This window comes from Miniopterus schreibersii (assembly GCF_964146895.1).
Source record: "Miniopterus schreibersii genome assembly, chromosome: X".
Lineage (NCBI taxonomy): Eukaryota > Metazoa > Chordata > Mammalia > Chiroptera > Miniopteridae > Miniopterus > Miniopterus schreibersii.
Window position 1 is genome coordinate 96,593,305 of NC_138104.1, and position 14,413 is coordinate 96,607,717.

Sequence of the window (14,413 nt, forward strand, 5' to 3'; positions counted from 1 at the left end):
TTTTTTTTGAAATTAAAATAAAATGAATAGGTGTTCTAATTTTTTTTCAGCATGTCCACTCATTCCTGCAGTGACTGCATCCCACTTTGGAGAGCACTGGCTCAGCATATAAGCTTTACTGAGCTTCCAGTTCTTTAATTGGGAAGATGGGCATTGCAAGATTGTGAGGATTAAATGAGATAATGCAGGACAAGTGTCTGGCACATAGACAGCACTTACCATAATCTTAGTTCTGATGGCAAAACTTCAACGGATCCATGTCTAGGTGATTTGAAGAAAGCCATTTTTTAACCAACCTGGTTTTGATAGTTCTAATGGCTCCTTTTAACTGCTGGGGAGCAGAACATGGTACAAGGAAATTGGAGTGTTTCTGCCTTTGTACTTGTCAGGTTGATCTGGAAAGGTTGTCTTGTTTATGCTCTTTTGCTTCTCCTTTCTGTTGATAAGTGATAAGAATGGTTCTCAAGTCAACTTGGTCCTGGGCAAATTGATGACAGCAGAGTGGGCCAGCTAATTTTGGAATGAAAAAAATGATCTAGGGAAGGAAATTCCACTTTTAGTTGCTTATGAACTGTCTGGATTACCTGACATTATGAGTGGACAGATGAGCACACCCATCTGGGTGGAGAGGGTCTTCTGATCCGGAAGCACTTTGGGAATTTATCCCTAATGGAGATGCAAAGGCCATTTGGTAGGGGGCCCACTTATCTACCAACCTGTTCCCTGAAAAACTTACCCCAATTTATTGAAGTTTTAGAAGTTGTTTGTGCTTTTTTTTTTTTTTTTTTGGTCTCCTATTGAAGAAATCTTTGCCAAACCCAAGATCACTAAGATTTTCTCAGAAAAAAATTTAGTTTTAGCTCTTACATTTAGGTCTACAATTCATTTTGAGTTCATTTTTGTATATGTGCTTCCTATAGAGTTTATTTAACTTTCCCTCTTCCACTATTTTACTGTAATTTCTAAATTGCTAATTCGCCACTTGGGGTTTCACCTAATTTTCGCTTCTCTTGTATTCATTCACTTACTCTTCATTCATTCATTCATCCATTCATATTAAGATGCAAATGAAAAGGACAGGAGACTGATAGAGGTGGGTGTGAGGAAGACCCAAACACTCTAGATAAACTGTATAATCCATCTTTGGAAAAATTAACCAGTCTCTAGATTGGTTAGCTCTGCTAATTTGCATTGGTGCTTTGTCAACAAGAAAACCCATCTGTATCATCCATTGCTTCCACCTGTTACCAATGATAAAACTACCATAGACTGGGAGAACAATTTAAAGTGTCATTACTGCCTGGGAAGCCATCTGTTGAAAGAGCAATTGTGCCTGCAAATATTACCTGTCTGAAACATTGTTTTGGCCAACAGGGCCTCTGTATTAGCTGTCATTATGCGCGTCATTGCTGAGAGATGGGCATCATCTCTGTAGAGTGGGAACTATGATCGCCCACAGTTTGTGCAACCTTAGTCTTGGCCAGGGAGGAGGTACCCACGAGCCAAACTCTTGCCTTTTAACTGCTGCTCTCTGCACTTGAGGAATTGATGGTGGACTCCCTCTGGGGGGTGCAAATGTTGTTGGCCTTCTGTCATTGTGCTGGTTTCCCCTCTGAAGCCCCTGCTGGCCCTGAGACTTGCAAACCATTCAGCCTATGCCTGACCACAGACCAGCACTTTGTAGTTTCTGTGCTACAAAGGCTTCAGGTTAACCAAAATCAGCTCACCATGTATGGTCCTGTAATTTTAATTATTGGTGGAGGGGAAATCCCTTGAATGTAACTTGACTGACCTTCCAGGGCTGCTGAGCCTCAGACTTCTCCAACACCCAATCTAAGGTGCTCTCTCTCTCTCTCTTTTTTGTCCCTGTTCCTTTCTTTCAGTGGAGGCCATAGTGGAGTTTGACTACCAGGCCCAGCACGATGATGAGCTGACTATCAGCGTGGGTGAAATCATCACCAACATCAGGAAGGAGGATGGAGGCTGGTGGGAGGGACAGATCAACGGCAGGAGAGGTTTGTTCCCTGACAACTTTGTAAGAGTGAGTACAAAGCGAAACCCTTTTCCTGTCTCCTGTGTGGGCTCTACTGACCAAAGCTGTGGGGTGAGGAAGAATTTCCTTGGCTCTTAAGGGACGTCTTGACAGCTTGACCTCTTGTGTGCTATCAAGAAGACCACTTATAGCTTTGCCCCTGATAGCTAAGAAATACCTGTTTTGAAATCACTTTCTGAAGGCCCAGAATGTTCTCTTTCAAAACTGTGTGTCACTTAGAAAATGCTAGAAAAATATAAAGCTTGTTAAACTGTTTTATTTATGTACTTGTTTATTTGCTTTGATGATTTAAAGCAGTTCAACAGGTGTGCTGCAAGAATTTTTAAAACATGCAATACCTGACTATTTAGTCAGGGGCACTGACCTCTTTTCCCTTAGATTGTCAAATAAAAGTGAGAACAGCCAACGCAATAGCCGTCCGTCGTGAATGAATCAAAATTATACTATTTTTTTGTCAGATCGGCAAAAAATATATTTTTCAGCATGCAGCAGAATTTTAGTAATTAGTTTATGTGTGCCATGAGATGAAAAAGGTTGAAAGTTGCGGGTTTAAAGGGATTGTACCCCTTTCCATTCCATTCAAAATGGGGGTGAAACTAGTTTTCACCACTTAAGTAGCAATCAAACAAAATGCAGAATTCCAATTATACTATGCTTTTCACCTTTGTACTCATGTTGTCTTTCTGAAAGGAGCAATATTATTTTCCTTTCCCTCAATATGGCCATGCAGCATTGAATAAAATCTATTTTTTCAGGAGGGTTTTGAAAATTTGCCTTTTGCCAAGTCATCTAGCTATAATTACCAAAATGTAGCTCATTCATGTTAAAGACTCTAAAATAACAGAACATGAAACAAACAAAACAAAAACAGACTCATAGAAAGAGAGCCCAAAGGGATGGTTACCAAAGGGGAGAGAGGGGATGGGGGATGGGGGGAAAAGGTGAAGAGGAATATAATCAATGATACTGTGATAAGTTTGCACAATGGTAGATGATTACTAGAATGTGTCGTGATCACATTGTAAGGTATAAAAATTTCAAATCACTATATTGCATATCTGGAATTAATATAACTAATATAATATTGTATACCAACTCTACTTAAATAACCAAAGTCCAAAAAAAGAGAAGTTACATAGAGCACTGTTGTAAATAATACTTGAAATTGGGTAAAAAAGGGATGTCCTGGCCTTGGTCAGTTTGGCTTAGGGGTAAGAGCGTTGGCCCGCAGACTGAAGGGTCCAGGGTTCAATTCCAACCAAGAGCATGTACCTCAGTTGCAGGCTCAATTCCTGGGCCCAGTTGGGGTGTGCGGGAAGCAACCAATCCATGTGTCTCTCTCTCATCGGTATTTTTCGCTCGCTCTCTCCCTTCCACTCTCTGAAAAGCAAAAAGCAATGGAAAAAATATCCTCAGGTGAGGATTAAGAAAAGAAAAAAAAAAAAAAGGTATCGCCTGGAGGCTGTTTCCTGTGGGGAATACTAAGAAGGGGTAAAAGGTCTCTGTGTCATAAACTCCCCTGCAACACTGGAGACTGTTCTCAGTGGGAAGGGCTGTGTGCAGATATCCCCAGGGTTCCTGTTGTAGTTTCAGTGATACCAGACACTGCTTAAAACCTGAGGCTGTGGGGGCAGGTGGGAGGGAAATGTGGGCGCAGAGATGCAGATGCTCTGGCTCAAAGAGCCTCAAGGCTACAAGGCAAGATTTTATGGAAAGGGGTTATTGAATGAAAAACAGTGATGTACCCAGTTGTCCAGCCCCTGGGCCCTCTACCTGGACCTGCCCCCATTCTAGAGCAAATAGGAACCCAGTTTAATCTTACTTCAGGATCTTGCCTTAGAGCGATCCTGCTAACATTTCTCCTCCTCCTCCTCCTCCTCCTCCTCCGCCTCTTCCTCCTTCTCCTTCTTCCCCTCCTCCTCTGCCTCCTCTTCTCCTCTGTTCTTCTTCCTTCTTCCAGTTTTGTTGGTAACAGGCTGATAAACCTTGCTTTCTGTAAATAGTTTTGGGAGTATAAACAGTTTTTTTCTTGGACTACAGTTTAACCAAGCAGCTCTTTCCCATTTTAAGAGTAGGAAAGTATTATACTTGGGCGACCGTAGATTGACTGTTGTGTGAATGGGGTGATTTCTTTTGCCTTTTCAAACAAAAACTCCAATTTTGGGACAAAGACTGTCCTTGAAGGTGAGCCAAATTCTGGTGTGAAAGGAGGGATTTTCCTAGATCAAAGGGGCAAACCTTGGCGTAAAGACGAAGGAGGAAGAATGACAAAGGAGGACCTTGGGAAAGGGAAAGATGGATCTGGGAAAGAGAGGAGGATTCTGGGAAAGAGGGGAGGAGGACCTTGGAAAAGAGAGAGGAAGACTCGGGGAAGTAGAAGGGACTACAGTGTTGACTCCAGTTTTGAAGGTAGACCCTATTTTGAAAGCCTTTAACGTATCCTGTTGGTTTAGTGTCCCCTCATTCCAAACCACAAATCCGCAGACTCAGAGAACTTCTGAGCTGGACTTGGCTCAGGGCTTAAGGCGGGTGTACCTGCTGTGAGCATTTGTGCAGGGCAGTGGGCACCAGGGTAGGGCAGCACAGGAAGAGCTGGGCAGGCAAGCGCTAGGGAACAGAGGAACTCCTTGCTGTCAAATGGGGGCCTCTCTCCACCATTCTCCACCTACTCAGCCTTGGGCCACCTCAGTGGGCTTCTGCCCCATTGCCTCCTTGGGCTTTGGTCAAAGAGAAGCTGGTGGGAAATGATAGGGAGGGAGGCTAGCCAGGTCAGGGGTTATCTTGCTGGATCCCTGCCCTGGAGTTCCCTTGGGCTGGCTCTTTCCCTTGGCCAGATGGTAGCTGCTTCTATCAAGCCCCCTTCCTCCACATTCCTTTCTTCTAATCCCTGCAGGCCTGGGAAGCCCTTATTTCTAGCACTTGCTCCTGCCTGGGCGTTTTTCTGTACCTCACCCACCTTGTAAAAGTCTCTTTATTAATCCTACCTCAGGCTACCTAATTCGAGTGTGCTATTTCCTTGTTCAAGGCTGACTATCCCATCAGGCCACTCTGAGAATTAAAGGAGATGATGCGTGGCTGGCCACTTGCTGAGTGTACCCTATCCCCTCTCCTCTGGCCTGAGTGCCCCTGCTCTTGCCTAATCACTTGTCATGTCACCTGGGCTAAAGCACTTCCAGGGAGAGGAAGTCATGCTCTTTGGAGCTGCTCCTTCCTCCCAGGCCAGAAAAGGTGTGGCAGAAATGGCTGGGGCCACACCTCTTTATGGCTGTCACATTTGGCAGAAAAAGAAGCTTCTATTCTTTCAGATGGCTGAGTCTGTCTTCAGATCTTCACCCACTGGGAATGTTTTAGGCCTATTATTGAAAATGTAGTAGGTGGATGCAGTAGAATGTAACAATAATGAAAACTGCTGTGGAGAATTCTAGAAGCTGAAAATACATCTTTAAGTAATAATCATATTGGCATAAGTTTGCAGTTTTGAAAGTGATTTACACATGCCTTATTTAGCTATGAATAATTTGTCCCCAGATTGAGTTGGGCAATCTTGTGAAACCCTTTATTTATTTGTGTGCCCTTATGCACACAATTGTTACCAATGTCCGAGAGCTTACCTTAAGTGTTTTCTTGATTCATTTACTGGATCCTTAGTCAGTGTCCCAGTTGAGCATGGGCCCCCAAAGTGTTGGGATTCGGTGTCCACTCTCAAATCTGTATTGTCTCAATGTCTCAAAAGAGAAATACCAGCCATTCTGACCTCCCCATGATTCACCAGCTCTCGGGCTTACATTTGTTGGCAAACATAAATGTACCCAACTGGGTCTTTTAGGCTTGTCCCTCTTTTTTATTTATTTAGTTAGTTCTTATTTATTTACTGTACATGTGGAAGAAGAATCTTTTAAAATCCCACTTCCCTTTCTTCCTCTCTATCTCTCTTTCTACCCACTTCTTTTAGAACACATTTTTCTTTCTCCCTTCTCTTTTTAAAAAAATTATTCATTTTCAGGTGAAATTTACATTGAGTAAAATGCTAAAGTCATAATTGTATAGCTTGATTTTTTTTAAATTTTTTTTTACCGTAAGTGTGCACCTCTGCAACAAGGGACACTGACTATTGCTATTCCAGATCAATGCTATTTCTATTCCTCCAGAAAGTTCCATCCTACCTTTTCCCAGTCATTCCCCTTCCCATTGGTAATCTATCATCATAGATTAATTTTGCCTGTACTTGAATTTCATATAAATGGAATAATACAATATGTGCTCTTTGATATATGGCTTCTTTTATACAACAAAATGTTGTTGTGTGTATCAGCACTTTGTTCTTGCTGTATAGATCCCATTTTATGAATATGCCATCATTCATTTAACTATCTTCCTGTTGATGCATGTTCAGTTGTTTCCAGTCTGGGTATTTTATGAATATAGGCTTTGAACATTCTTGTATAAGTCTTCTTAAGGAAATAGGCACTGTTTCTCTTGTATATGTACACATAGGAGTGGAATTGCTTCCCTCACTCACTCTCAATGTATGTTTTTCTTTGTCAAAAGCTGTGGCTTCTATGGATGGGGGCGAGGTGTCACACCTGTGCTAGAGCCTCATTTGTGCTACCCTAGCTGACTGAGCTAATCAGCCTGAATCTGATTGTTTTCACATCGCTGCCCTATGAGTATAAGTGTTGAGGGTGGGGGTGTCCTGCAGCAGGGAGCTCGATCTCCCAGGCACCATTTGATTGTGGGGCCCAGGAACTCTCCAAGACTCATTCTTAAATTGTTAAAAACAGAGAGAGAGAGAGAGAGAGAGAGAGAGAGAGGGAGAGAACTCATTTAATGAGGGAACTAGAAGAAGAGCAAAACTGAATCAGTGAAGATATGGGAAACTGATTAAGATGGCAGTGGAAAAAGGAATGTTCAAAGAAGATTAAATTAGATTCCGAATGGGCTCATGTCTTAGAGGACAATAAAATCTCAACTTCTGAGGTTATCGTTTCTACCAGAAAAGAAAAAGAAAAAGAAAGCCATATACCTTATTGTTTTTTTACGTGTTATTCTCTGACTTAAAAAACATTTTTTTTTTTATCCTCTCCTGAGGATATATATTTTTTTATTGATTTGAGAGAGAGAGAGGGAGGGAGAAACATCGATCTGTTGCTTCCCATATATGCTCTGACCAGGATTTGAACCCATAACTTGAGTATGTGCCCTGGCCGGGAATCAAACCTGCGACCCTTTGGTACATGGGATGATGCTCTAACCAACTGAGCCACACCAGCCAGGGCTATTCTCTGACTTTTATAGGGCTGTAAAATATCCTAATAAATTGTTAAATTAAATTACATGTCCAGAGAGAATCAGATGAGCTCTGGTGGGGGGAGCATATTAGAAAATGCATCAGAATGAGATCAAAGGGTCACATAACCATCACTTTTTGTCTGATTTCGAAGTCTTGTATATTTTTTCTGAACAGAAGACAATGGACATAATATGGGGTCCAATAGTAGGAGGTATCAGGATGAAATCCTTAGTCATTTATTGTAACAAAACATGGCTGCCCTTCTGGGACCTGAAGCTGCCACATAAAACAGAAAGCCAGCCTCCTATTAAAGGCAGATATGGGCTCTTTCTTAGGGGTCCATCTACCCCATGTTGGATTGAATTGCCAGTGTCTTCCTTTCAGAATCATAGCCTCACATCCAGCCAACAGTGTGTTTTAGTCCCGCAAAAGATTGATAAGCAGCCTTTTTCTGGGTCCTCCTGACATGTATTCACAGATACACATTTTTACATGGCCAGCAAAAGTAATTTCAAAAGAAAAAGTCTCAAAACTATAGCTCTGGCTGACGTGTGTGTGTGTGTGTGTGTGTGTGTGTGTGTGTGTGTGTGTGACTGCCTGTTTTGGGAGGGGCCTTTGGTGAAGTGCAGCGGGACCCAGGCCCTCATCTTGTCACTCACAAGTAGACCTGTAGAAAAGCAGGAAGCTGCGGTAGGGGTTAAAATAATGTGCTTGTTGATCTTTCATTTGATCTGCCAGTGTCTGAGGAAGTGAGCTGTGCTCCCTGCCTGCTGCTTTAGGTAAAAGCACTGCACATTTTACACAGGCCCTGCTTGAGGCAGGCTCACTTGGAGCAGGCACATCTTATGCCAAGTGGAACAATTTTCAGCTCGGTTTCCCTTTGCCTGGGCTTTCACTTGCTAGGTGTTTGAGATCACTCTCTGGCATATCCTGAGCCTTTTTGTACTTGTGTAAAGTGGTTGGTGAGTGTAGTTGTTTTATGATCAGTGAGGTGAGAGGTCAGGATTTTGCATACATGGACCACTCTGAGCTAAAACTCACAGTTGCTTTGCTGTTTATGATTTAAGAAAGAATCACAAATTTACTTCAACCAACCAGTGGCATAACGTGGAGATTTCCAAGGTACTATTCTATATTCAGAAACTGCGAGTGAATCTTTTGGATCAAATTTCAATTAAAAGAAAACAACTTTCAACCCCAAGGGCTGTTCATTTTGTGAGTTATATGGAAGACTGTTTTCAAAGCACTCGTCTCTCTTTAAAAGGTAGTGGGAATTTTTTCAGGTGTGTTATATAATATAATGTGTGGAGCCTCTTCTTGCTCACACTCCCAGTGGTGATGTGCTGGGGTGTGCGGGGTCTACTGTACGTGACAAGGCAGCTCTTACTGCATGTCTGCTACATGCTGGGCACCAGGGGCTGTGAACACAAATGAGACGTATTAAATGCAATGTTGGAATGTCACGCATGGAACTCCTTCCACAGGATGACTTAGCTCCTGCGGCCTGGCCTTTGGTCATTTTGTACTCTGGAGAGCATGCATGAGACATTGTTCTACAAAGATATTCCTGATTAAAATGCCCCTCAAGAAGGTTTCAGCTGGATTTATCAAGCAGCTGTGTTAGAATATGTTAAATGAAACTACAGTGATCTTTTGGTCCTGATTGCTGTATTACTTTATGGAATAATAATGTCCACATTGTATTCCAAGCTTACTGGCTGCCTGGCCTTGTGTGTATAATCTGTGTGTGTCTGTCTGTGTACAATGACTAACATTTATTGAGCACTTACTGTATGCCAGGCAGGAAGGAGGCAGAGACTGTCACATACTTCATCTCATTAAATCCTTATACCAACCAATGGCAAAAGTACCATTTTTATTGTGTCCATTTTTCAAAAGAGGTAGCTAAAGCATCTTAAGGTAAAAAGACACACCTATGGTCACACAAGCTAGTGAGGAGCAGAGAGAGCACTGGAAGTGGACAGGCTGATCTAGAACCTCATCTCCAGCAGGCAGCATTATTGGGGTGTTCATATTGTCCTGAGGGGATTAACCCCCTCACCATTATTATTTTTATTTTTTGTTAATCCTTACCCGAGGATATTTTTTCATTGATTTTTGAGAGACAGTGGAAGGGAGGGGAAGAGACACAGAGATAGAAACATCGATGTGAAAGGGAGACATCGATTGGTTGCTTCCTACACTCCGGGGATCAAGCCTGCAACCGAGGTACATGTCCTTGGCCAGAATCGAACCTGGGACCCTTCAGTCCACAGGCCAACACTCTAACTTCTGAGCCAAACCAGCTAGGGCCCCCTCACAATTATTGCCTGCTGCATTGTGCTTCCCAGAGTGCCCAATCAGGATTTTGTATACGTGTGCCACTCTGTGATAAGGCTCACACTTTGCTATTTGTGATTTAAGAAGGAATCCCGAATTAACTTCAACCAGTGCCATAAAGTAGAGGTTTCCAGGTTGCTCTTCTATATTAGGAATCATGGTTGTTAACTTATTTTCTGAATTTTGAAGGATTCTCTTCAGAAATGGGCTATTTTGACTCAAAAGAGTAGCCATTGCCTGGATTTATGGGCTTCTGCTCTTTTTCCTACAAATTCTGAAAGCAAAGCAATTTGGTGAACTATTTCATTTTACTAATTTGTAAGGAAACTGATTATTTTGCAGTGTTCAGGATATGCTTTTGAAAAGGAGACAGACTGTCTTTTCTATCAGTGGTAAATAATCCAGATGTTTGACTATCCGCTTGTTCCCCATCCATGGGGCCTGTGAAAGCCACCAATTCCAGCTCAAATTAGTCTTTAAACTTTAAACATATAGGGTTTCTTTTTAGAAAACAAAATTCTAAAAGTAGTAACTGGAACCTGTTAGAAGCTGTTGTGGGAATTTTACTGCAAGAAGGGTCAAGAGTAATTAAAGACAAGTATGGCACCAGTAGGAACCCACAGCATTTGGCAGATTCCTTAGGCTTTGTCACTGTTGCAGGAAGGGTGTGTGAGGGGGTGTCTTGTGACTCAGGGGGATCAGTCCCCTGACACAGTTGATCTTGGTGATTATGCATAATGGAGTCTTATTTTCTTAATGAAAGGATTATCAAGTCCGAGCTTAGAAAGGAACTTTGAAATCATGTGTTTCAACTCTGAGCTTTCTAGCAGATCAAAATCTAAACCATCTAGGATGTTGCTGTGATCGTTACTAGATATTTAAAATTGTCAAGTGTGGGGGTCCCACAGGAGATCCCATGCCAGTGGGTCTCCAACCTGGCCCTGCTCCAGGCACACTGCACAGCCAGAAATTAGGGGCAGAGCCAAGAGTTGCGATAGGGGCCTTAGGATATTTGTAGAAGTTCACATGACGCCGCTGCTTGATAAAGCTCGGGCACTCCTTCTGTACAATGGTTCTGATAGGCAGCCTAATCCTTCTTAATTTAATATCTTTTCTCAAGCACATGGATAGGTGGCCTGTGACCTGTAGTTCTACATTTGAAAATATTATAATGTTCTAAAGTGTATGTTTATGTGTGTGTGTATAATCATGCTGAAAATTATAAAAATGTTTACTACAAATACATAAATAACATAGTAATATACAAACAGTACTCAATTTGAGTCCATTAGAATTAACATATTCTAATTGCAGAATCTCTGGACTAAATAATAAACTCCCTCCTGCCCTCTACCTAGTGATAGTGAGGTGGGAAGAATTTCTAGGAATGGTCCCCAAGGTTCCACTCCCAAATTCCCAGAACCTGTGACTATGATGAGCTTATATATATATATATATATATCTTTATTGATTTCAGAGAGAGAAAGGCAGAGGGAGAGAGAGAGAGATAGAAACATCAATGACGAGAGTCATTGATTGGCTGCCTCCTACATGCCCCCTACTAGGGATCAAGCGTGCAACTCCAGGCATGTGCCCTGACCAGGAATCGAACCATGATCTCCTGGATCCTAGATCGATGCTCAACCGCTGAGCCACGCTGGCCGGGCTATGATGAGCTTTTATTCCAGTAATTGTGATATGTTATGTGGCACAGTTGAGTTTTGAAAAGGGGGGTTATCCAGGTGGGCTTAATCTTATTACATGAGCCCTTACAAACAGAGAACTTTCTCTGCTTAGTGACAGAAGAGAAAGTCAGAGAGATTCAAAGCTTGAGGTGGACTTGATGCTTTGAAGATGGAGGGGTCCCGTGAGAAGAAATACAACAATTATATTGGAGCAGAGAGCAGGACTTGGCTCACAGCCAGTAAGGAAACAGAGACCTCAGACCCACTGCTGCAAAGAATTGAATTCTTCCAACAACTTGAGTGAGGTTGGAAATGAGTTATTCTCCCAAGCCTCTAGATAAGAGTCCAGCCTGATTGACGTTGGAATATCAGCCATGTAAGACCCTGAGCAGAGAATCCAGTTGAGCCTACCTGGACTTCTGACCCACAGAACTTTGAGATAATAAATGGATGTTGTTTTAAGCCATTATGCGTGTGGCTTAAAATAAAGATAACAAATGGTCTGGGGCAATGCTCTCCTCCCCCACTGGAGAGAGTGGAGAACCTGGAATTTTGTACTCGATGGCATCAGATGACTAATGGTAACTGTCCCCTCATCTGCTGACATGTTGTCGTTGGTGACCAAATGGGGAGTCTGGACTTCTACCTGCTTGCCCCGGGCTCAGGAGTAGTCAGTGGCCCCCATCACCCTTCTCACTAGAGAGTGGGAAGATCTTGAAGAGGAGGGAGCAAAAGAAAGTCATTAAAGCTATATAGCAAGTGCTGAGCAAATTCCCGACTGACCCATACATGAATCTCACTAGAATTAACATGCCAAGAAGTTTGAGAATAGAAACTACAGTGTGGAATAACACCCAGGTTTCCAGCATAAACTCTAGGGAACACAAAATCATAGCCCACAAAAGTAATTCAGGACCTGTATGCTTAATCTAAGTAGGGTAACTGCCTGCTAAAATTTAAATTATTTAAACATTATAACATAATAGCCCAATAACCTAGGACACAATTTAAAAAAATCACTTGTCACACCAAGAGCCAGGAAAATCTCAACTTAACTGAAAAGACAATCAACAGATTATCGACATCAGGAAGACTCGGATGTTGAAATTATCTGACACAGATTTTAAAGCAGCCATCATAAAAATGTTTTAATGAGCAATTAAAACAGTCTTGAAACAAATGAAAAATTAGGAAATCTTAGCAAATAAATAGAAGATATTTAAAAATAGAAATATCAGAACTGGAAAATAAAATCACCATATTAAAAAGTTCATTGAATGACCTTAATAGATTAGAGATGACAGAGGAAAGAATCATTGAAGTTGAAGGCAGATGAATAAAATTTACCCAATCTGAACAATAGATAGAAAAGAGTCTGGCAGGAAAAAATTGAACAGAGCCTCAGAAACCTATGGTACAATAACATAAGATCTAACATTTGTGTCATTAGAGTCCCAGAAGGAGAATAATAGATTATAGGGGGGGAAAGTATTCAAAGAAATAATGGCTGAAAACTCCCTGAATTGGGCAAAAGGGATAAACCTTCAGAATCAAGAAGCTGAGCAAAACCCAAACAGGATAAATGGATAAACCCTTAAGAAGGCTGACAAAAATAAAAAGACACAAATTGAAATATTAGGAATAAAACAGGGGCTATCACTACAGATCCTGCAGCTATTAAGGATAATAAGACAATGCTGCAAATATTTCTTTGCACATACATTTAACAATTTGGATGGAATGGACCAGTTCTTTGAAAACCTCAAACTACTAAAACTCACCTAAGATGAAATAATCTCAGTTGTCCTCCAACTATTAAAGAAATTGAATTCATAATTGAAAAGCTTTCAAAAAAGAAATCTCTAAGCCTAGTTTCACTGGAGATTTCCACCAAACATTTTAAAAATTGGCACCAATTCTACATAATCTTTTGTAGAAAATAGAAGAGGAGGGAATGCCTCCTAAATCATTTATGAGGCCAGTATTACCTTGATACCAAAACCAGACAGACAGTACAAAAAAAACCAAAACACAAAAAAACCCACACAAAAAACTCTACAGACCAATATCCCTCAAAATTCTCAATAAAGTAGTAGCAAAACAAATCCAGCAACATATAAAAAGAATTATGTACCATGACAAGTGGGGTTTATTCTGTGTATGGAAGATTGCTTCAATGTTTGAAAATCAGTGAATGTAATCCACCGTATCAGCAGGCTATGGGAAAAATATAGTCACAGAATCATATCAATTGATGCAGAAAAAAACATGTGACAAAATTCAACACCCATTTATGATAAAAGTTCACAGCAAAGTAGGAATAATGGGGAGTTTCCCCAGCTTGATAGAGAGCATCTACAAAAAAAACCCCTACAGTTAACATACTAAATGGTGAAAGACTGGATGCTTTCCCCCTGAGAATCAGAACAAGACAGGCATGTCTGCTCTCACCAGTCTAAATGAACATAGTCCTAGCCAGCACAACGTTGAAGAAATAAAGAAAAGCATACAAATTGGAAAGGAAGAATAAAACTGTCCCTGTTTACAGATGATATGATTCTCTACAGAGAACATCTCCAGAATCTACACAATAACACTATAACTAATAAGTGAATATGCTCAGCTGATATGTGCAACAAATATGCTGAACTGATTTTTGACAAAAGGGCACAAGGAATTCAACAGAGGGAGAGCTTTTTCAACAAATGGTGCTGGTTCAGTTGAAAATTCACAGGCAAAAAATGAACCTAAACCTGGACCTTATACCTTATAAAAATCATCTGAAAATGGATCAGGAATTTAAATGTAAAACATAAAACTTTAAAAGTTTAAGAATTAAACACAGGAGAAAGTCTTCAGGACCTAGGCCTAGGTGAAGAGTTCTTACACATCACACCCAAAGAACATTGAAGAAAAAATTGATAAGTGAGACTACCTCAGAATGAAAAACTTCTGCTCTGTGAAAAACCCTGTGAAGAGGATGAAAGAACAAGTTACAGACTGGGAGAAACTATTAGCTATACACGTCTGACAAAGGACTTGTAT

General features: G+C 41.2%; 1 protein-coding gene across 6 annotated transcripts in view; it reads left to right on the forward strand.

Moving 5' to 3' along the window:
• The window catches only part of SH3KBP1 (SH3 domain containing kinase binding protein 1), a 309,900-nt gene that overhangs the window by 43,718 nt on the left and 251,769 nt on the right, over nucleotides 1-14,413 (forward strand). For 3 of the 6 annotated variants that reach the window (XM_081126121.1, XM_081126118.1, XM_081126119.1), the window contains exon 2: nucleotides 1,884-2,041. In XM_081126121.1, coding sequence (XP_080982247.1) covers nucleotides 1,884-2,041 — 158 coding nt within the window. The remainder of the gene's footprint in view (nucleotides 1-1,883; nucleotides 2,042-14,413) is intronic. The other 3 variants (XM_081126120.1, XM_081126122.1, XM_081126124.1) reach the window with 1 other exon arrangement.